At 43.8% G+C, this 25,268-nt stretch overlaps 1 protein-coding gene across 1 annotated transcript in view; it reads right to left on the bottom strand.

Annotated features, from left to right (window-relative positions):
* Window positions 1-25,268, bottom strand: part of LOC124799190 (protein madd-4-like) — a 571,457-nt gene that overhangs the window by 478,190 nt on the left and 67,999 nt on the right. Inside the window, exon 2 of the mRNA XM_047262725.1 lies at window positions 18,330-18,494. Within this exon, the coding sequence (XP_047118681.1) occupies window positions 18,330-18,494 (165 nt within the window). The remainder of the gene's footprint in view (window positions 1-18,329; window positions 18,495-25,268) is intronic.

Genomic DNA, 25,268 nt, shown 5'->3' with positions numbered 1-25,268 from the left:
CCCAAGAAATCCCAGGTCATACTTATATCTCATCCAAAGTTAATCAGTCGGTACTTTCGCGAAACAGTCCCTCAAATACTCCTCAATGGTACCCAACTACCATACCAAAAAACAGTAAAAGACCTTGGAATAATCTTGGATGAACACCTAAACTGGGAAGAACAAACAGTCACAGCTTGCCGGAAATCGCTCTCCTCCCTACATGCAATTCAAAAGTTTAGAAAAATATTTCCATCCCACGTTAAACAAAAATTAGTCCAAACACTAGTCTTGCCTAATCTTTACTACTGTGATGTAGTTCAACATGGCACAAATAATGAAAATTCGAGATGCCTCGAGCTAGTGATGAATGCTTGTGTTAGATACGTATGCAACATACGGTTGTATGATCATATCAGTCCTTCATACTCCCAGATAGGTTGGATACGCCCACATAAGGCACGCGATCTCCACACGATGTGCTTACTTCATCGATTTCTTAGCCACTGGTGCCCCCAATACTTATCTTCTCACATTAAACACCTATCATCATTCCACAACCGCACAAGCAACTGGAATCACTCAATAGAGGAAAGTCCACTGGACCTGACGGGATACCAATTCGATTCTACACAGAGTACGCGAAAGAACTTGCCCCCCTTCTAACAGCTGTGTACCGCAAGTCTCTAGAGGAACGGAGGGTTCCAAATGATTGGAAAAGAGCACAGGTAGTCCCAGTCTTCAAGAAGGGTCGTCGAGCAGATGCGCAAAACTATAGACCTATATCTCTTACGTCGATCTCTTGTAGAATTTTAGAACATGTTTTTTGCTCGCGTATAATGTCATTTCTGGAAACCCAGAATCTACTATGTAGGAATCAACATGGATTCCGGAAACAGCGATCGTGTGAGACCCAACTCGCCTTATTTGTTCATGAGACCCAGAAAATATTAGATACAGGCTCCCAGGTAGATGCTATTTTTCTTGACTTCCGGAAGGCGTTCGATACAGTTCCGCACTGTCGCCTGATAAACAAAGTAAGAGCCTACGGAATATCAGACCAGCTGTGTGGCTGGATTGAAGAGTTTTTAGCAAACAGAACACAGCATGTTGTTATCAATGGAGAGACGTCTACAGACGTTAAAGTAACCTCTGGCGTGCCACAGGGGACTGTTATGGGACCATTGCTTTTCACAATATATATAAATGACTTAGTAGATAGTGTCGGAAGTTCCATGCGGCTTTTCGCGGATGATGCTGTAGTATACAGAGAAGTTGCTGCATTAGAAAATTGTAGCGAAATACAGGAAGATCTGCAGCGGATAGGCACTTGGTGCAGGGAGTGGCAACTGACCCTTAACATAGACAAATGTAATGTATTGCGAATACATAGAAAGAAGGATCCTTTATTGTATGATTATATGATAGCGGAACAAACACTGGTAGCAGTTACTTCTGTAAAATATCTGGGAGTATGCGTACGGAACGATTTGAAGTGGAATGATCATATAAAACTAATTGTTGGTAAGGCGGGTACCAGGTTGAGATTCATTGGGAGAGTGCTTAGAAAATGTAGTCCATCAACAAAGGAGGTGGCTTACAAAACACTCGTTCGACCTATACTTGAGTATTGCTCATCAGTGTGGGATCCGTACCAGGTCGGGTTGACGGAGGAGATAGAGAAGATCCAAAGAAGAGCGGCGCGTTTCGTCACTGGGTTATTTGGTAACCGTGATAGCGTTACGGAGATGTTTAATAAACTCAAGTGGCAGACTCTGCAAGAGAGGCGCTCTGCATCGCGGTGTAGCTTGCTCGCCAGGTTTCGAGAGGGTGCGTTTCTGGATGAGGTATCGAATATATTGCTTCCCCCTACTTATACTTCCCGAGGAGATCACGAATGTAAAATTAGAGAGATTAGAGCGCGCACGGAGGCTTTCAGACAGTCGTTCTTCCCGCGAACCATACGCGACTGGAACAGGAAAGGGAGGTAATGACAGTGGCACGTAAAGTGCCCTCCGCCACACACCGTTGGGTGGCTTGCGGAGTATCAATGTAGATGTAGATGTACCAGATCGGATACGTCTAGCATCTTGGCTGTACCTTTACATAACACAAAATCTTTCTCCGTGTCATTCTCCATCTCAGCCATACGACTATGGAACGCGCTCCCCTGTGATCTGCGTCTTATCCAAAACCATTCAACATTCAAGAGGGAACTTAAGACTTACATATTTGGGACGGTATAGCCACCATTGTTGTGCCCCCCCCCCCCTCATCTTTTTCTTTCTCCTCTCCATCATAGCTTCGAATTTTACCATTCTATTTCTCTTCCTCTAACCTATCTACCTCTTCTATATCTCTTTCACCCCATTCCATCGTCTTATGTCTCTGCTTGATGAGAATAACTTACAAGCTGCAAGAATATAACGAGAAAATTCCCAACTAGCAATAGGACTGACACTCATATAAGAAAAATATGTTTACTTTCTTATACATAGTCATTATTATTATTATTATCATTATTATTATTATTTTTATTATTCTTGATTGTTATAATTATTTTTTGATTGTTATAATTATCATTGTACTACTTTTATAATCTCTATTTTTTTCTTTAACATTAATACTGTATAACATGTTATATGTCCTAATTTTCTGTAGACACTGAAATTTGTTGAATCTGAGTATGCCTGGTTAGGTGTAAGAGAGGGCCTGAAGGCCCTAATCTTGCCAGGTAAAATAAATGCATAAATAAATAAATAAAATAAATAAATAAAGGTGTTCGTTCTTTCCGCACGCTGTACTAGATTGTAATAACAGAGAATTGTGAAGGTGGTTCGATGAACCCTATGCCAGGCACTTAAATCTGATTTGCAGAGTATCCATGTAGATGTAGATAAAGACAGTCCGTAACTGTACAGCATGCTGTGAGCTATACTCTGGAGATGCTGAAATAGCTATCCTCTGGAGATGCTGAAATAGGTAAGTCATCTTCTAAAAGTAAATCATCTAACTCTTGAGTTTCTGTTGATATGACTGAGACCGTGCGTCATTTGTCTCGACTCTTGGGTGGTTTTATTCATATAAATAACAAACGAAAGTGGGGGAAGGGTGCATCCCTATCGTACTACCGCATGTATTCTGCACCACTCTGGTAATCTGTCTTCTTCCTTGATGTAGGTTAAAAGTCGTTCTGTACAGTCTGAATAAATTATCGATAGGTTTACATGTATTACAGAATGAATATGAATAATAATGTGTTCCGCTGTCTGACGTCTGCTAGGTGAAAGAGTGATGTCAATTTACTTTGGTTGTGATAGAGACTACATTTGTATTTAATGGTGAGTGCTATGATGCACATGAATCATGCAGCACTCTGGTAGCTCATTACGCGGCGTTTCTTCTTTCACAAGTGATCCCCGTTGTGTTTAGCTACTACAACAGTGGCTGCTATCTGGTATTTTTATTAATTCGATAGCTACGCTAGCAGTAAGTAGCAGAGGAAAAGTTAAGTCCTACAGATACACTCCTGGAAATTGAAATAAGAACACCGTGAATTCATTGTCCCAGGAAGGGGAAACTTTATTGACACATTCCTGGGGTCAGATACATCACATGATCACACTGACAGAACCACAGGCACATAGACACAGGCAACAGAGCATGCACAATGTCGGCACTAGTACAGTGTATATCCACCTTTCGCAGCAATGCAGGCTGCTATTCTCCCATGGAGACGATCGTAGAGATGCTGGATGTAGTCCTGTGGAACGGCTTGCCATGCCATTTCCACCTGGCGCCTCAGTTGGACCAGCGTTCGTGCTGGACGTGCAGACCGCGTGAGACGACGCTTCATCCAGTCCCAAACATGCTCAATGGGGGACAGATCCGGAGATCTTGCTGGCCAGGGTAGTTGACTTACACCTTCTAGAGCACGTTGGGTGGCACGGGATACATGCGGACGTGCATTGTCCTGTTGGAACAGCAAGTTACCTTGCCGGTCTAGGAATGGTAGAACGATGGGTTCGATGACGGTTTGGATGTACCGTGCACTATTCAGTGTCCCCTCGACGATCACCAGTGGTGTACGGCCAGTGTTGGAGATCGCTCCCCACACCATGATGCCGGGTGTTGGCCCTGTGTGCCTCGGTCGTATGCAGTCCTGATTGTGGCGCTCACCTGCACGGCGCCAAACACGCATACGACCATCATTGGCACCAAGGCAGAAGCGACTCTCATCGCTGAAGACGACACGTCTCCATTCGTCTCTCCATTCACGCCTGTCGCGACACCACTGGAGGCGGGCTGCACGATGTTGGGGCGTGAGCGGAAGACGGCCTAACGGTGTGCGGGACCGTAGCCCAGCTTCATGGAGACGGTTGCGAATGGTCCTCGCCGATACCCCAGGAGCAACAGTGTCCCTAATTTGCTGGGAAGTGGCGGTGCGGTCCCCTACGGCACTGCGTAGGATCCTACGGTCTTGGCGTGCATCCGTGCGTCGCTGCGGTCCGGTCCCAGGTCGACGGGCACGTGCACCTTCCGCCGACCACTGGCGACAACATCGATGTGCTGTGGAGACCTCACGCCCCACGTGTTGAGCAATTCGGTGGTACGTCCACCCGGCCTCCCGCATGCCCACTATACGCCCTCGCTCAGAGTCCGTCAACTGCACATACGGTTCACGTCCACGCTGTCGCGGCATGCTACCAGTGTTAAAGACTGCGATGGAGCTCCGTATGCCACGGCAATCTGGCTGACACTGACGGCGGCGGTGTACAAATGCTGCGCAGCTAGCGCCATTCGACGGCCAACACCGCGGTTCCTGGTGTGTCCGCTGTGCCGTGCGTGTGATCATTGCTTGTACAGCCCTCTCGCAGTGTCCGGAGCAAGTATGGTGCGTCTGACACACCGGTGTCAATGTGTTCTTTTTTCCATTTCCAGGAGTGTATTTACTCACTACTTGCCAGAAAGTGGCATACTTGATTACATATATGGATCTCGTGCTTTACGAGCCGCCGCAAATCAATTCCTATTACAATCATTATCTTCCTAGTGGTGTCTACACGCTGAAAAAGTTTATAAAGTGGTATAAAAGTACGATGTATAGACACAAGACAATGTTACAAATTTTTAATTCGACCACTAGGCGGATTATAACACATCATGGACGGGAGACTGCAAAGCCGCTTGTTGATATTGTCACATTAAATTAACAGGCTACTGTAATAACTAGGTGTTGGCTATAGGTTCGTAAATACGCGCTGTCACATGATCAATGATAATGGATAAACATTACCATTACCAACTAAGGCAATCGCTGCACACTGTTTTGTTTTTTACCAGAGTGTGGGAGGAGGTTCGTTGCTTCATATAGTGAAATAAAATGCAATTTTCTCCCTTGTGAAAAAAAACTGGGTCGTTATTGTAAAACAGGGTCGTAGCTAACAACAAATAAACAGTGTTATAGCACTGCAGTCATTACTCTGTTGTTAATTGCTTCATAGTCTCTACACCAACAGTTCATCAATCGTTTTGGGTAAGCATCATTGTGTGCAGAGAGAGGAGAACAAATTTTTTCATACGTGCGACGTGGCTCTACATGTTAGATCGTAAAAAATGGATTAGTTTTACCGCTTACAGCCAACAAGTCCCGTGACTTTTTCCATCAGCAAAGGACCGTTCATATTTACTACCAATGCAGATCCCTTCAGAATTCGTCGTTTGTTATGCAGATTAGTTATAATCCCATTTACACAATAAAATAAGTATTGTGCTAGTGATTATTACATAATTACAGACTTTTCACACAGCGGGATCATTCATGTCAACAGCTACTCCATTTCGCTGTTTTTGCTTCGAAGTCTTGTGAAAATTTTATGGGTGGTCAGAGGGTTCTCGAAGCATTCTGCCAACCGAGTTATTACACACATTCTGATACCGCTGTGCACTTGCTCGGTAATTGCTTAAATGGAATAACGCAACTGGGGCACTAAGCGGACGTAAGAAACTACTTCGATGACCGGTAAAGTCATTGACAAAGACAGCTTACTTTTTTTATTTGCATTATTCCTCATTTCACGATCAGGTTTGACAGTTTTACACTGCTACAGATCTCAAAATGAAAGTACGTCCCGAAAAAGTAAACTACAAATTTTCACCATACTCTTGTGATGACCGAAAAATATATTAAGACGCAGAAAATGCAGGGTTAGAATCTTTTGTCCAAGCGAAGAAGACTCATCTGTCACTATTTGGTGATGCAAAGCAAGGCTGGAACAACAGCTTAGTAGAAACTGTCATTTTTGACGAACTTACATACTGCTGTTAAAGACATTATCACCACGGAAGACATGAGTAACGCCATCCTGGTGTGTTGTTACCAGCGGCAAACATCACTGCCTGAAGATAATTACCTGAAGCTCTGTCGGAGTATTGTGAAGCTTTTACTTTGCTAACCGATGTAACGGACAAGAACCTTTGCTGTGCGTACACCGACGGGCTTGGAAAGTGTTAGACCATGATGCACCATTCCGATATTTATCAAATGTTTTGGAGGTGTTCTCATAACGGGTTTTAAATTGTTATTTTATTCCATTCAGAACTTATGATGATCATCAGTACCAGTAAGAAATGTGACTCCCATGGCCAGAATCTTGTGGTCGTTGTCGCAAGGAAGCAAACAGTTCCCTAATGTCATCTTGAAGAATTTCTTGCCATGCCCGAAACTTAAGCTGTAAAGGTTCATGAAGATTGCTGGCTCGAGGGTGTTATGAAAGTATACATCTTCCCGTAGCATCGCAGACATGCTTAATGGTGACAAATCTAGCCCTTAACCCACGAAGTGGCTTTTCTGTAGCGTATATCACGAGGTGGAGCCTCTGGGACTCCTATGTTTAGATCGAGATTTAAGGTAAATTCATTTGAAATTTTAAACTGACTTTCAACTGAAACCATCCAGTAGACCTTCGGAACTAAAATCTCTCAGCAGAAATAGATTTAGAAGTCTTTCACATCAATAAGAACGAAGTATGTTGAAGAACAGATACAGGAAAATTCTCTTTTGCCACATGAATCTCTGAACACAATAATGGTGAATTTTTGCAATCTTTTATATTTAAGCATATCTACTTATGTATAAGCAGCTTAGTTTACTATAGAACAGTGGTAGACAACCTGGTCCTACAGTCCGCTAGTGGACGTTCCAGCTTTCATGGTGGGTGGAGGTCGATTGGGAGGTAAAGATAGTATCGTTAGGTTTTCATAAAATTTGTACATGATGTATTTGCTAACTAACTATTATTGTGTTCTTAAACTATCTGTAGGTGTGTGAATCTTCAGGTTTTCGCGGCGCAAAGACTGCTCCATTAAATTTCGGGAATGCAGCCGCATAAATTCTGCTTCTTCTTCTAATATTTCGGCTGTATATCTTTCAGCCATCTTCAGAGAGAGCCGTACGACTGACGCTCCAGCGCTCGCTCCATCCTTTTAAACTGGCGGACCGCGCCACTGCGCGTGCGGCCACAGATGAACAAGGCGCCAGTGATGTTGATCGGCGGCAAAGACGTAACATATGCATGAGTTACGTCTGTGGCTGCGCATTCGATCCATGCTGGGAGATCGATGTATTACTGGGAGCTGAACTGTAGCGACGTCTTTGTAAGTTCAATATTGAAAGTGCCGGATTCCATGATTTATCTAATGTGAAACCGCTGTCTCTATTAATTAAATTCTTCGCCAAGCGGATTTCAATGGCCTCTTTTACTACAGAGTCCCAGAAAGATGAAACAGAAGTCAGAATTTCGACATTTTCATATGCCATAGAGTGACCAGAATCAATACAATGCTCTGCCACAGCCGATTTACTGGGTTGTAAGAGCCGAGTGTACCTGCGATGTTCCGTACACCTCTCTTGGACTGTACGATTCGTTTGTCCGATATATGAAAGGCCACATTCACATGGTATCTTGTAAACTCCAGGTTTGCGGAGTAGTAGGTCATCTTTAACGGAACCCAGGAGTGCAGCCGTCTTCGCCGGTGGACGAAAAATCACTTTTACTTTATGTTTAGTGAGGATCCGTCCTATTTTGGATGAAAGGCTTCCCACATACGGCAGGACAGCCATGGATTTAAATGTTTCCTCGTCATCTTCTGCATTCATTACGGACACCTTAGGTTTTATTTGTAGTGCCTTACGTATCTGTTGTGGAGAATACCCGTTGTCATCATATCTGATGAAAGTAGTTTAAAAGACGAACTTCTACATGGAGCTATCTGTAGGTGTGCTTTATAAATTTTGTTAAGAAAAGTTACTTTCTCCTACTGTGGAACGGGTTGGCGAATAGAAAATTTTAGTATTAACAGAGCTACAAAACTGGGCGGTATCATAAACGACGCGCAGCAGAGCGCGCGGAGTCGATCGCCATCGTCGAGTCAGGCGGAGCTCTCCACCGGTAAATACTCTGGGAGAACAGATTCGAGGTTGTAGATGCCTTTTTTTGTTTGTCTGACAGGCCGTAAATCGAAGTGCTATCGTCGACGGCGATCCAGACTTCATGGTGGAAGGTAATTAGGTACTCAGGTTCACTTTACTATGAATAAACGTTCGGGGTCAACTTCTTAGGGCCTGTTGGTCGGTCCATAAGATACTACCAGTTGGTGAGTTGGTGGAATGGATTAGGATATCATAGTACCGAGGAACGTGGTACCTTATGCCGTTGCCATGGCAGGGGTATTGTCCTGTCCAGAGCTCTTACGTGGTACGCCGAGTTACGCAAAGTGTCTACTTTGTTGTGCAGGGTCGTCGTCCGTTTGCGAACTGCTTCTAGTACCGTATCCATATGTAGGGCAGCGTGCAGGTCAACGATGCGGCTGGCACAAAGTATCCATCTGAGTACCGTATTTTGTAAAACTTGTAGATGGCCAGGTTGTGCTGGACTGGCAAGATCACAGACCAAACTGCCATACAGTATTCTAAATAGCACCATCGTCTAATACAATAGAAGCTTTGCTAAGGCACGTAGATGCCGTTAGTACAGAGCAAGATAAGAGATAAATTTCTTCATAGTCAAATATGAGATTTGGACACAAATGTCTATCAGTTTCTGGAGGAAGAAGCTGTTCTAAGGGCTGTATTGAAACTAAAAACCACACTGAAACGAGTGGCCTAACCGGCAGGTGTGTCGTTTACTTTTGTTCGCTGAATCAAGAGAGAAGTGAAGTGTTCAGGCAGGTGAGTCAACAACATTGTCAGCATCACAAAAGAAAATACCCAGAAGATCTTAGAAGGCTGGTTTATTGAGCAATTCGTTTGCTGCGTGCTGAGTAGCTTCTATATTACAGACAACAGAAGACGTATTTTGGAGGAAATTCGGAAGAAGTTACTGAGTTTCAAAAATTTGGAAGGAAGTATCAACACACTTTGTAAAATCTTCGCACTCTAGGATTTATTTGGAAGACGACGGCGAATAACGGAAAAGTTCTTTAGGAAGAGAGTGGTATCAGGGCAACACGAATTGCTTACTTGAAAAATATCAGAGAGCACAGACGTGAGTGCCATCCAATTGTCTATACGGGTGAGACGTATATTCAAAACTTGCCTCACAGCATCGTACGGATGTGCAATTTCCATAGCGGTTCTAGGCGCGCAGTCCGGAACCGCGCGACTGCTACGGTCGCAGGTTCGAATCCTGCCTCGGGCATGGATGTGTGTGATGTCCTTAGGTTAGTTAGGTTTAAGTAGTTCTAAGTTCTAGGGGACTGATGACCACAGATGTTGAGTCCCATAGTGCTCAGAGCCATTTGCAATTTCCATTCCAAGGCTGTTTCAGTTGTGATGATTAACTCATCCCCTTCTGCTAGTCGAACTGAATTACGCGTGACGCCGTACAATTATTAGATAACAATTCGAAAAGAAACATAATGAAACATCCTTTATCTCTTAAACACATTTGTCTGTACGAGTATTGACACCTAAATGTTACGTGTTTACATTATTTCAAAACAAAAGAGAACCCTGCAGACTATACATACAGAACAACACTGATGCATTACAGCAGCGGCTCGATGTGGGCTCCACCAACGTTGTTACAGACATTGTACCTACGTAGCTTGTTATGGAACACATTCTCATTCCCACCTAGTGTCTCTTCAGTTTATTGTGCAGCTTTATAGCTAAAAATAGTCCAGTTATAAATTTAATTGACAAGCATAACCCTAATAGAGGTCCAAAATTTCATAATTCGTGCCAGCAGATCTTCCTCTGTCTCTGTAGGAGTCCCGAAGCAAGGCAGGCGTTAAGTGACGTCAGGGGACAGTCTGACGTGGTACACGTCTTTCTGTCTACCCTATTGCATACCAGAATAAGCAGCTCTGAGACTTTTCTCTTTGCCCCGGCTGGCGTGGACGCGTTACGCATATGAACTGAATTCGTCGTAGAACGGAAACAGTAGGTTTCCGGACATGCCTTCCTGTTCAAAATATTATACAGTTTATTCACTCCCTCTACAAGTCCTAGAAGTTTGCAGCGGGAATTTCCGAACGACCTGTACGCTTTAGCTCGTGAAGTGGTGGGAGAAATGTCATACGTGCGGGTAGTTTAATTACGTCTAGCGGAAGTAAAGAAAAAGTGTTTTTCAGTATTTACACAAGTGTAACGTGCTTGTTGATTCATAATCGTACTGATAGCAGACCAAATGCGGTTCGGGACGTGAAGCCCACCGAGTTTTCCGTAATTCGAGATTAGGACAGAGAGAGAGGGGAAGGCGTGGGGTGGGATGTGTCTGGCTGTGGGGTGGAAGTGGTCACTCGGCCAGGTGCGGTGCGTGGCGGAGTGCGACCGGCGGCACCGTGTTTGCCTTTCATTTATTAGAGCGGCGCGTGCGATGGCGCTGGCGCGGTTTGTTTGCGCCCCTGGCGTGGTAGTCCCAGTGTCAGCCGGACCGCGCCGAGTGGGGGTGGAGTGGGAGTGGTGGCTGGGGGTGGGGGAGGGGGTTTGTCCGTCCGCGGGACAGCCCGGCCCGGCGCGCAGCCAGCACTCGACGCGCGGCGGCCGCCACTGGAGAGTGGAGGGGCGTCCGAGGCCGACCAGCACCACTCCAGCGCGCGCGTGTTTGCGTTGCCGAGACAAGTTGTGCCGGCGTGAGCGCCGCACTCTGTGTGCGTGCGTGTGCGTGTGAGAGAGACGCCGACCGCGTGTACACGCCATCCCGGTACTTCACTGAAATGCGAGACTGTCGTTTAGAGCAAACACAACTAGGCAACTGCATTTGCTTATGGGCTAAAGGGATTCAGTCTGTTGATCAAGTAGTCTGCCTACTCAAGTTCCCATTTCATTAAATACAATGGGATACATATTATACGGGATGAAATGCAATCACTCAACAGAGGGAACTCCACTGGACCTGACGGGATACCAATTCGATTGTACACAGAGTACGCGAAAGAACTTGCCCCGCCGGCCGGAGTGGCCGTACGGTTCTAGGCGCTTCAGTCTGGAGCCGAGCGACCGCTACGGTCGCAGGTTCGAATCCTGCCTCGGGCATGGATGTGTGTGATGTCCTTAGGTTAGTTAGGTTTAATTAGTTCTAAGTTCTAGGCGACTGATGACCTCAGAAGTTAAGTCGCATAGTGCTCAGAGCCATTTGAACCATTTTTGAACTTGCCCCCCTTCTAACAGCCGTGTACCGCAAGTCTCTAGAGGAACGGAAGGTTCCAAATGATTGAAAAAGAGCACAGGTAGTCCCAGTCTTCAAGAAGGGTCGCCGAGCAGATGCGCAAAACTATAGACGTTTACCTCTGACGTCGATCTGTTGTAGAGTTTTAGAATATGTTTTTTGCTCGAGTATCATGCCATTTCTGGAAACCCAGAATCTACTCTGTAGGAATCAACATGGGTTCCGGAAACAGCGATCGTGTGGGACCCAACTCTCTTTATTTGTTCATGAGACCCAGAAAATATTAGATACAGGCTCCCAGGTAGATACTATTTTCCTTGACTTCCGGAAGGCGTTCGATACAGTTCCGCACTGTCGCCCGATCAGCTGTGTGGCTGGATTGAAGAGTTTTTAGCAAACAGAACACAGCATGTTGTTGTCAATGGAGAGACGTCTACAGCCTTTAAAGCAACCTCTGGCGTGCCACAGGGGAGTGTTATGGGACCATTGCTTTTCACAATATATATAAATGACCTAGTAGATAGTGTCGGAAGTTCCATGCAGCTTTTCGCGGATGATGCTGTAGTATACAGAGAAGTTGGAGCATTAGAAAATTGTACCGAAATGCAGGAAGATCTGCAGCGGATACGCACTTGGCGCAGGGAGTGGCAACTGACCCTTAACATAGACAAATGCAATGTACTGCGAATACATAAAAAGAAGGATCCTTTATTGTATGATTATATGATAGCAGAACAAACATTGCTAGCAGTCGTCCTAACCGCCGTCTGCTTCACGTCTGCTGTGCAGCGAGCTATCTTAATTTAAGTATTAACTGTATTTTTCTTACTTGTCACTTCTTCTTCCGTGTGTTTTTGCTTTTAAAATGGTTCAAATGGCTCTGAGCACTACGGGACTTAACACCTGTGGTCATCAGTCCCCTAGAACTTAGAACTACTTAAACCTAACTAACCTAAGGACATCACACACATCCATGCCCGAGGCAGGATTCGAACCTGCGACCGTAGCAGTCGCGCGGTTCCGGACTGAGCGCCTTAACCGCGAAAACCACCGCGGCCGGCGTTTTTGCTTTTAGAAAGCTTTATTTGTCGAGTGCTATTAATAGTGTTCCATAGATTTCGTGTTTGTTTTGAATACAGTCAGAGAGAGTCCCTTTAGTCAACCATAGTGCCAGTAGTGCTAGTGTTTGTTTTCAATACAGTCCAGAGACAGGTAATGCTATTTTCGTTGTTTTCTACAAGAAGTGGCTAGCAACCACAGTTTAGTCAGTTTAGTCAGCCGACTTTAGTGAATTAGCAGTCTAGTTAAAAGTTGATTAACTCTCTACAGTAAATTGATTGCTTAGGATGGATAGGATGTGTGACTGCTGTGTACGGACGGAGGAGGAGCTGGCCACTGTTCGCGAACAGCTGAACGTGTTGATGGCCGCGGTCAGCCGTCCTCAGGCTGCTGCCGCGGAGTGTGGCGGCAGTGGGGTGTCTGGTGCGTCGCAAGGTACACCCCAGGTGTTACATGCTTCACCCACTGTCCCTGCCGTCGAGACATCTTCGCGGGTGCCGGGCGCGGTTGGGCCACCCTCTCCCCAAGGGGAGTGGCGGGTTCAGCGGCGTTCGCGGCTCACGAGGCGGAGGGTAAATGTGGAGGCTGGCCGTGTGGCATCGCCCGCTCTGCCTGTGAGTGGACATGTGGCTGCTCCTTCAGCAAGGTCCGAGCAGGCACACGGGGGGGAGGGGTTTATTAGTTACTGGGAGCTCCAACGTTAGGCGGGTGATGGAGCCCCACAGGGAAATACCGAAAAGGTCTGGGAAGAAGGCCGGTGTTCACTCTGTCTGCTTGCCGGGGGGTCTCATCCGAGATGTGGAGGAGGCCCTGCCGGCGGCGATAGAGAGCACTGGGTGCACCCGACTGCAAATTGTTGCTCATGTCGGCACCAATGACTCCTGCCGTCTGGGTTCAGAGGTCATCCTCAGTTCGTACAGGCGGTTGGCGGAATTGGTGAAGGCGGAAAGCCTCGCACGCGGGGTGGAATCAGAGCTAACTATTTGTAGTATCGTTCCCAGAACCGATCGTGGTCCTCTGGTTTGGAGCCGAGTGGAAGGCTTCAACCAGAGGCTCAGACGATTCTGCGGAGATCTGGGGTGCAAATTTCTCGACCTCCGCTATCGGGTAGAGAAATGTAGGGTCCCCCTGAATAGGTCAGGCGTGCACTACACGCCGGAAGCGGCTACAAGGGTAGCGAAGTACGTGTGGCGTGCACATGGGTTTTTTTTTAGGTTAGAGAATTCCCTCCCTAGGCCCGACAAGACTCCTCCTGAGACGCGGCAAGGTAGGAGTAGGCAAAATGCAACAGGGAATAACAATATTAATGTGCTAATAGTAAACTGCAGGAGCGTCTACAGAAAGGTCCCAGAACTGCTCTCATTAATAAACGGTCACAGCGCCCATATAGTACTAGGGACAGAAAGTTGGCTGAAACCAGACGTAAACAGTAATGAAATCCTAAACTCAGATTGGAATGTATACCGCAGAGACAGGCTGGACAGTGAAGGGGGAGGCGTGTTTATAGCGATAAGAAGTGCAATAGTATCGAAGGAAATTGACGGAGATCCGAAATGTGAAATGATTTGGGTGAAGGTCACGGTTAAAGCAGGCTCAGACATGGTAATTGGATGTCTTTATAGGCCCCCTGGCTAAGCAGCTGTTGTGGCTGAGCACCTGAAGGATAATTTGGAAAATATTTCGAGTAGATTTCCCCATCATGTTATAGTTCTGGGTGGAGATTTTTATTTGCCGGATATAGACTGGGAGACTCAAACGTTCATAACGGGTGGCAGGGACAAAGAATCCAGTGAAATTTTTTTAAGTGCTTTATCTGAAAACTACCTTCAGCAGTTAAACAGAGAACCGACTCGTGGCGATAACATATTAGACCTTCTGGTGACAAACAGACCCGAACTATTTGAAACAGTTAACGCAGAACAGGGAATCAGCGATTATAAAGCGGTTGGGGCATCGATGATTTCAGCCGTAAATAGAAATATTAAAAAATGTAGGAAGATTTTTCTGTTTAGCAAAAGTGACAAAAAGCAGATTACAGAGTACCTGACGGCTCAACACAAAAGTTTTGTATCAAGTACAGGTAGTGTTGAGGATCAGTGGACAAAGTTCAAAACCATCATACAATATGCGTTAGATGAGTATGTGCCAAGCAAGATCGTAAGAGATGGAAAAGAGCCACCGTGGTACAACAACCGAGTTAGAAAACTGCTGCGGAAGCAAAGGGAACTTCACAGCAAACATAAACATAGCCAAAGCCTTGCAGACAAACAAAAATCACGCGAAGCGAAATGTAGTGTGAGGAGGGCTATGCGAGAGGCGTTCAATGAATTCGAAAGTAAAGTTCGATGTACTGACTTGGCAGAAAATCCTAAGAAATTTTGGTCTTATGTCAAAGGGATAGAGAAACAATTAAAATCACTCAATAGAGGAAAGGCCGCTGGACCTGATGGGATACCAGTTCGATTTTACACAGAGCACGCGAAGGAACTAGCCCCCCTTCTTTCAGCGGTGTACCGTAGGTCTCTAGAAGAGGGTAGCGATCCAAAGGATTGGAAAAGGGCACAGGTCATCCCCGTTTTCAAGAAGGGACGTCGAACAGATGTGCAGAACTATAGACCTATATCTCTAACGTCGATCAGTTGTAGAATTTTGGAACACGTATTGTGTTCGAGTATAATGACTTTCCTGGAGACTAGAAATCTTCTCTGTAGGAATCAGCATGGGTTTCGAAAAAGACGGTCGTGTGAAACCCAGCTCGCGCTATTCGTCCACGAGACTCAGAGGGCCATAGGCACGGGTTCACAGGTAGATGCCGTGTTTCTTGACTTCCGCAAGGCGTTCGATACAGTTCCCCACAGTCGTTTAATGAACAAAGTAAGAGCATATGGACTATTAGACCAATTGTGTGATTGGATTGAGGAGTTCCTAGATAACAGAACGCAGCATGTCATTCTCAATGGAGAGAAGTCTTCTGACGTAAGAGTGATTTCAGGTGTGCCGCAGGGGAGTGTCATGGGACTGTTGCTGTTCACAATATACATAAATGACCTTGTGGATGACATCGGAAGTTCACTGAGGCTTTTTGCAAATGATGCTGTGGTGTATCGAGAGGTTGTAACAATGGAAAATTGTACTGAAATGCAGGAGGATCTGCAGCGAATTGACGCATGGTGCAGGGAATGGCAATTGAATCTTAATGTAGACAAGTGTAATGTGCTGCGAATACATAGAAAGATAGATCCCGTATCATTTAGCTACAAAATAGCAGGTCAGCAACTGGAAGCAGTTAATTCCATAAATTATCTGGGAGTACGCATTAGGAGTGATTTAAAATGGAATGATCATATAAAGTTGATCGTCGGTAAAGCAGATGCCAGACTGAGATTCATTGGAAGAATCCTAAGGAAATGCAATCCGAAAACAAAGGAAGTAGGTTACAGTACGCTTGTTCGCCCACTGCTTGAATACTGCTTTATTAAGGGGGGTAGGACGTCAAAGGGGCCGACCTGGAGCAGGAGAGGCACCACAGGACATTTTAATTTCCACTGTCTATACTTTTACAAGTATATTCATGAAACTTTGTCAGCATGACCTGGAAGGATTCAGGATTCACACTCGTAGCTGCGGAAGTTCAAAAACATAACAAAATAATTTTTTTTACACGTGAAAGTTCATCATTTTTTCACTTACTATTGGCTGCATTTGTTGCTATAGGTACACTTTTTTTCATAAGTAAGAGAGACTGTTCGATGAATTTTGCGCAGCATACAAACCATACTTACGGGTGTCTGAAACTCTAGAATGTATTTAATTCATGAAAAAAAGGATGAGCTGTTACCTTTTAAACTTTATGTTTAGAAAAAAATAAAATTTTGTAGTTAATGATCTCAATTTTTACCACAGTTTTTAATAGATTTGGAAAATTCTAGAGTTTCATACACCTGTAAGTATGGTTTGTATGCTGTGCAAAATTCATCAAAGAATCTCTCTTACTTGTGAAGAAAAATGTACCTATAGCAACAAATGCAGCCAACAGTAAGTGAAAAAATGATGAAATTTCATATCTAAAACAATTTATTTTGTTATGTTTTTGCACTTCCACTGCTATGAGTGTGAATCCTGAATCCTTCCTGGTCATGCTGACAAAGTTTTATGAATTTATTTGTAAAAGTATAGACAGTAGAAAATAAAATGTCCTATGGTGCCTCTCCTGCTCCAAGTCGCTCCGTTAGACGTCCTACCCCCCTTAATAAAGTTTTGGTAGAACTGAACCCACGCCTGTGCAGCTCCATAGTCCAAACACGACTCCACCCAAGTTCTACGCTACAGAGGCAACTGACGTTCGGGAAACTAATATGTGCCAAGGTGGAAACACCGCTTCAGGCGTGGACATGTAAACCGACACGGTTTGTGAAATTCGGTTTTCCTCTTCCATAAGTTGTGCGACATGTAAACACAGAGAGTCTGAAGCTCTCTGGCTGGTGTACGCAAGGCGGAGGATGTTAAGTTCACCGGACTTGGATACGATGTGACGTCATTATGACGTATACACGCCACATCGAAAACGATGGAAACCGTATATCGACTATTCGACTTTTGTGAACTTTTGAGAGATTGTGACAGGGTAGCGCTGTGCTCTGCGCCATTCGTTTAAATGTGTTTTGCGTTCCTTGCGTTTAAATCGTGTATTGTACTGTTTTTGTGTCCTGTGCGTTGTTTTTCGTTTGCTCGTCTCTAATTATGTGTTCAGCATTCGAGAGACTAATGAGAGAATAGCTTACCACCATGGAATGCTTTGACACTGCATTCAATCATTTCATACGTCAATCAGTACTAGACACTAACCTTTGGTTAAGATTACATGGAGAAATCCACTTCCCCTCGTATTTCACCTCCGGTCGACGATTTTTCTTCAACAATGCCTCATATTTTTCTTTTTAAGTTCGAAATTCAATCATTCTACACATCAGTCATTACTGGACACTAAGGTACCTGTCTCTGCGGTCCGAGTGTAAAATTACTTGGAATTATGGTTGATAAAAGACTATCTTGGTATGGACATATAAATTACTTAGCTAACAAACTTGCACGAGTTCTCTTTCAGCTATATAAATTAAGAAAAAAAAGTCAGCAAGAGTATGCTGCTACAATCTAATATGTACTGACAAGACCAATTGTATGAAACCATACTAAAATGTTGATAATAAATAAATATTATTTTCGGCGCAAGCATTCAATATAACAATCACACAATCTAATCTGGTTGGGACATAAGAAGACTTCACTTTTTTACGTGGTGTTTTCAAGGCCACAGTCAGGAATATTTCTATTAATATCCAGCTCTTTTATTTTGGCGAAATACATATACGCTACCACACTGAGCTGTTTTCAGAATCGCACGTGTCAAAACAAGCCACTAGCTGACGACAGTTTAGAATCTCGAACGTTCGTAAAAGTCGATAGGTGTGTTAATCGACTAAAGCGTATATACGTCATAATGACGTCACATCATATCCAGGTTGGGTGAACTTAGCATCCTCCACGCAAGGCACCCAAAGACTACAAGCGTCAAGGCCACTGTGCTCTCAGATGGAAAGATGTGTGTGTTCGCTCGCTGACCTGCATGTTGCATATCTTGTAGCGGATGGACTCGCCGACGCAGCCGGCGGCGGCCTGGCAGCGGCGCAGCGACGAGGCGACGCCGCCGTCGCAGGTGCGCGAGCAGGCGCTCCACGTGGACCAGGGAGCCCAGCCGGCGCCGCGCCGCTCCGCGCTCGGCTGCTGCTGCAACACAGGGCCGCCCCGTCATTACACTGCCCAGTAGCCTGGTCTCACGTCTATAGCGGCGCCAGCTTCTTCAGACAGGGACGAGGTTGGGAGGGGTAGTAGACAGTCATTCTGTACATTGAGTAAACAACGAAGGAAAGCAGGGGAAAGTTGGAAAGAGATGTAAAGATAAGCGAGGAGAAACGAAAACTTTTCGATTTTGTAGATGACACTTTGCTGTCTCAGACGGCAAAGGCATAGAAGAGCAGCTGAGTGCAGAATAGGTGTCTTGAAAAGAGGTTTTGTGGCAAACATCAATAAAAACAGAAGAAAAATAATGGAATGCAATTGTATTAAATCGGCGATGGTGAAGGAACTAAATTAAGGGGAGTCGTACCGCCCTATCTCGACAATGTTAAATCGGATATACAAATGCCCCGTTTTCTATTGAACTGTTGACTATTTAAATGTGGTGTTTTTATCACATGTTCTCCCATGTTTTGTGACTGTCTTGCTCTACAATCACTTTAAAATAACAACTGCAACAAAAGTTATGATTCTTTCCCTAAACTTATAATTTGTTGGTGTAAATTTTCACAATTTTAATTTCTTGAATTTTATTAACTACAACATCATTCTACTATCTATGTTATGTGGTAAATAATTCATTGGTGTAGATTCAGAAGTTTCTGAGAAGAAGGGGCTTTTATACTGAAAAATGTCATGTTGAGAAAATTGCGTTTAAGAAAAAATTTTAGTATACAGCAAACTGATACATAAAAAGTATGTTAGAATCCTCCTGGATGATAGTCCTCATATCCTCCTTCACCTTCCTCACCCAGTGCTGCCCTCATCCTCTTGGATCCGGCTTCTTTTGACATATCGTTTGTGGCAATCTCTGCCTTCGTGATTCGCAGTTGCTCCAAGTCCATCACACTTTTACTGGTGTTGTAACCTTTGTAAATGCCAAGATATTCCAAAACCTGTAGCCTTCCAGAGTAGTCATCATTAAGAGTAAGAAGAGCATCCAAAACACCAAGTTCAAAGACTGACCTTCCAACAAACACATTTTTTGGTATCCTTGACCATACAACATTGTTAAATGATTCATTCGCATTTTGTGTTTTGCCCTTGAGACATTTCTTCAACAGCTCTGGTTGGGCAAGATCCTGAAACACAGGTTTTATGGAAAGCATAACAGCATTTGTTATAGTAATTTTGTGCGAGAAAGTGTCTACTTTACCCTCCTCTTTTGCCTTCAAGTATTAACACCATTCAGTGGAACACAGGTTGTGTATTGGTTCAGCATCTGTAGATAGCTTGTGAAAATAAATTGCCCAAACATCTCTCTTCATGCCATCTAAATTATCTCTGTTACTTCTAATAGCCATACCATAATATTGTGTAATCTGATCAATTTGTTTATGAGTCAGTCGACGTCTTAGACCATCAGATAACATGGTGCTTCCCAACTACTGTTTGAGTCTACGTAGTCTCGTGACCATCCTCTTTTGGACATGATTAATGCACTCTAGTTTTGTAATTGACAAATCACCATAGGGTTTACTCCCCGCCACTGCCTTATACGATCGTGAGTCTCCATCCCCAAGAAAATTCATGCAGCAAACAGCACAGTTATGCTGGGAACGATGGAACATTTTCACTGCAGAAGCAACCGCCATCCCTCCGCTAGTTCCTTCATAGTTTCTCTGACAATTCATTTCATGCTTTATTTGCATTTCAATACTCTTGCCTGCTTGCCTACAACCCTGACAGTACATGGCCAACACGTCAACATCCAACACTTTCCCATTGTCGATGCTGATAATAGATGCACATGAATTCTTTGACTGGAAACCTCTTTTTTGCCAGGATCCGTCGAATGATATTGCTATGTCAGAAGTGCCATTTTCTGCTACAGCCTGCTCTGCTGCTGTAGTCATTGATTCCATAGCACACGCCTTAACACTACTTCTTACTATGGAGTTGTATTTAATAGATTTTGTAGGGAGACTTGGGTGGTTCAGCAAGCCACAATGAACCTTACCAGCGTAATGGCCTTTTCTTATGCATCTAAGTCCATAGAAGTAACTTAGATTAGTGTCAAAAAGTCCATTCTTTACACTTACTTCTGAAGTCTTGAAAGTCTTTTCGCTTTTACAGTTCAAACACATTATTTGTAAAGTGCACACCAGACCATTGCGTTGAGATAGCTTTTTAGAAATTTCAATTGCCCCTCCACATATACGCCAACACATTGTTTCACACAAAGCTGAAACAAGTATATGGAGATTAATAATGATATTGTAGTTTGTTTCGCTGACTGAAGCTGCGTTGTATTTTACATCATTACCCAGCAGTTTTTTCTTGGAAGCACTCGGAGGAGTAGAAGGACTGTCACTATTTACAACCAAATTATCAGGCCCTTCGGCGCAAACCACTCTTTTATACTGCTGCTACATTTGTTCTGTGGTATCTGTTTCCTTTGTTTCGTATTTTTTTAAACAATCCTTTCGGTTTAGTCATGACGAAAACTATCACAGGAAACACAGAAACTAAAACGCGGCTAGTGGATAACTGTTGTTGTCAAACACAAACAAATGTACAGTTCAAAGAGTGTACTGCGAAGTACCGTCAGTGTAGGCAACTTATGAAACGGACAGTTCTCTACAAAACAAAAGAAACCACAGCCTTCTAGACTATATAGTTTCAGAGAAAAATGTCAATTTGCGAAATGATGGAAAACAAAATTCTCGGAAATGTCACTGCATGATTATTTTCAAATATTTTTTTAAAATAGTAAATAATCGAATATTTCAACAAAACCAACACCAAATTAAGCATAAACATCCATATTTTCATAATTTGCATAAAAGCAAAAATGTAAAATTTTGTCATTTTGGGCGGTACGACTCCACTTAAGGAAAAGGCACTAATTGTAGATGAGTTTTAACGACGGCTGGGAGATATACTCTGGCAATAGCAAGAAGAGCGTTTCTAAAAGCGAGAATATTTTAACACTGAATATAAAATAAAATATACAAAGTTTTTTCTTAAGGCATTTGATGGATTGTAAACTTGTATGGAAGTGAAACGTGGCAGATAAATAGTTAACTTAGGAAAAAATTAGAAACTTTTGAAATGTGATACTACAGAACAGGGATTGTCTGGAATTCGGCTCATGAGCAGTGCCTTCGCTTGTGCGCCAAAGCTCTCTCGCCTGGCTGCACACTGCTCCACCGCTTCCACTCTGTCTCAGTTTGAGGAAGAGAAAGAGTGGGACACCATGAACGCGCCACATTTACACTGAAGAGCCAAGGAAACTGGTACATCTGCGTAATAACGTGTAGGGCTCCGCGAGCATGCAGAAATACTGCGACACTACGTGGCATGGACTCGACTAGTGTCTGAAGTTTCTTGATGCAATAATGTACCGACAGCCGTATGTATTGTTGAAATTTATTTTATGGAGTTCTTATGTGCTACCAGTTTCGGCATCACATTGATGCCATCTTCAGGCTCCACATGTCATAGTCGTAAAATCACTATACACGGAACTGGATCCGTGAATCAAATCGTTATGCAGCAGCTCTTAGTGACCAGGCGCCATAAAATAAATATAATATAATAAACTAAAATAAATTTCTACAGTACATGCGGCTGTTGATAAATTATTGCATCAAGAAATACATGCAAGCCTTTGTCCCACGGTCCATATTGGATCAACGAAGAATGTCTGAAGTAGTGCTGGACGGAACTGACACTATGAATCCTGCAGGGCTGCCTATAAATCCGTAAGAGTACGAGGGAGTGGAGATCTCTTCTGAACCGCACGTTGCAAGGCGTCCCCGATATGCTCAATAATGTTCATGTCTGGGGAGTCTGGTGGCCAGCAGAAGTGTTTGAATTCAGAGGAGTGTTCCTGGAGCCGCTCTGTAGCAATTCTGGCCATGTAAGGTGTCGCATTGTCCTGCTGGAATTGCTCAAGTCGCTCTGTATGCACAATGGACATGAATGGATGCAGGTGTTCAGACAGTATGTCACTTGTACGTGTACGTGTACGTATCACCTGTCAGAGTCGTATCTAGATGTATCAAGGGACCCATATCATTCCAGCTGCACACGCCACACACTATTACAGAGCCCCCACCACCTTGACCAGTCCCCTGCTGACATGCAGGGTCCATGGATTCATGAGGTTGTCTTCACGTCCGCACACGTCCATCCACTCAACGCAATTTGAAACGAGACTCGTCCGACCAGGCAGCGTGTTTTCAGTCATCAACAGTCAGTGTTGACGGGCCCAGGCGAGGCGTAAAGCTTTGTGTCGTGCAATCATCAACGGTACACGATTGGAACTTCTGCTCCGAAAACCTTTTTCAATGATATTTCGTTGAATGTTTCGCAGGCTGACACTTGATGATGGCCTAGCATTGTAATCTGCAGCAATTTGTGGAAGGGCTGCACTTCCGTCGCGTTGAACGATTCTCTTCAGTTGTCGTTGGTATCATTCTTGCAGGATCTTTTTCCGGCTGCAGTAATGTCGGCGATTTGACATTTTACCGAATTCGTGATATTCACGCTATACTCGTGAAATGGTCGTACGGGAGAATGCCCGCTTTATTGCTACCTCGGGTTTACTCTGTCCCATCGCTCGTGCGTCTAGTATAACACGGCGTTCAAACTCACTTAAATCTTGATGACCTGTCATTGTAGCAACTGCTCCAGACACTTGTTGTCTTATATAGAAGTTGGCGACCACAGCGCCATATTCTGCCTGTTTACATATTTGAGTATTTGAACAGGAGTGTCTACACCAGTTTCTTTGGTGCTTCAGTGTAGATGGCAATGCAGTCCCACTGCAGACAATTTTTGTTTCATATTTCACGTTTCTCCACAACATAAGTCTCAGACGAAACAAAGCCCCGGTATTATTTAATTATCTGGCTTATTGAAGACGTAATACACTTTATATCTTGTATAAACTGTCGTCATATGTAGAGACACAGACAATATCATAGATTTTTGCAGTCAGGTTGCCACGTAATCGTATTTAGCTTTGTATGCGAAAAGAAGCCTTTCAGTCATGTATGTTGATCGAAAAATTGTATAATTTTTGCAAGCTCATTATGAAGACGTGAAAACTTTCTCCCAAAGACTACGGGATTTTATTTTTAAACTAGCTGACAAATGGAACTTACACAACAATCTACAAATGCCAAGTACACATGAAGACAACATGAAAATTACATTTACATTGCTTAACAAGTTCATACTTTGATTTAAAATGGGTATCATCACTACCTCATGAAGCAGAGCGACATACTACAGTCAGCAAGTTCGCGAAGGTGCAGTAATTTGAACTGGTATGTTGTTATAATTTATTACTGAAATATACGTTGGTAAATGGACTATGGTAGTACTATAACACAACAATACAATAATTACCAACAAAACTGTAGCGCTATTGTGCATCTCTAAAGGAAAAGACAGTACCATTAAATTGTTAAATCCTCTTCGATAAGTTTGATGTAATCACTCACCTTGTCCAGATTTTTTTTTTTCTACACAAATATTGTTACATGTTCATAGGCAAAAGAAAAAAAAATGGAACAAAGTTATTAGGTTTTGTGTTGTTCAAGAGAATACTATTTCTTTGTTTTCACAAGTTCTTCAGTTACCTTGATGTCATCAGTCACTTCTACGTATCTACTGCTCCCGATAATATGACGCTCGGGGTAGCCGCACGGGATGAGACGCCTTGCCACGGTTCGCGCGGCTCCCCCGTCGGAGTTTTGAGTCCTCCCTTGGGCATGGGTGTCTGTGTTGTCCTTAGCGTAAGTTAGTTTAAGTTAGATTAAGTAGTGTGTAAGCCCAAGGACCGATGTCCTCAGCAGTTTGGTCCCATGGGAACTTACCACCACCACCCAATAATATCTTGAATAGATTCTTGTCCGTGCATGCTACTTTAATTTGATCATCTACTATTTCCCACTAATCTGTATTTATATGCCAGTACTAATAAGGATAACGTACGAAACACAATTGCAAACCGAATGGAGAACTGTGTGTTTCTGACCAAGAAAGATACGCCACAGCATCATGGGAAATTTCTACAGATTTACACGTAAATACTGAGATATTGACGGCAATGGCCCCAGTACTGGCCAGCTGAAATTGATATTATGCTGCTTAGGGCTACGATATTTTTGTTCTACTTTAAGCATTTAATTGGAACTGTACAAGTGCTCATGAGTGGTTTCATAAATTGGTTGCCATCTTCAATTCAGGACAGTTGATTACAGTGTGACATATCACGTTCATTTTCGATAATGGATGTGTCTCTGCTAAAATATTCTACCACTCCATGCTGGCCTCTAACGACCGAACCTGGCCATGCCCATCTGTACCATTTCGTAGGTGTGGCTGGAATAACTGTTATTTTCAAGCTACTAACTACTGCTAGGTCTCTGGAAGGCAGTGCATCTCCTTTTATATGCGCATGAAACACGTTTATGCCAAGCGCAAGAGGTATAAGATTGACCTGAAATGCATAATGGGCGCATGTGGCGTTTCACTAAGCCTTGGCATCGTTTACGTAGCGGGCAGTTCTATGAAATAGGAGTATGCATTACTATGGCTAACACCTTACCATCTCCTGCGCTATGTGGGCGCTTCTCTATATACTAGCGGCTAGCGTGTTTTACTCCTGTGGTCTATTCGACCTCCGTCTCTTTCTTCCTCCTCTCTCTCTCTCTCTCTGTACACTATGCATTGCCCGAAGGTAAGGGC

This window comes from Schistocerca piceifrons, chromosome 5 (assembly GCF_021461385.2).
Source record: "Schistocerca piceifrons isolate TAMUIC-IGC-003096 chromosome 5, iqSchPice1.1, whole genome shotgun sequence".
In the NCBI taxonomy this organism is placed as follows: domain Eukaryota; kingdom Metazoa; phylum Arthropoda; class Insecta; order Orthoptera; family Acrididae; genus Schistocerca; species Schistocerca piceifrons.
This window is presented reverse-complemented; position numbering and strand designations above follow the sequence as displayed.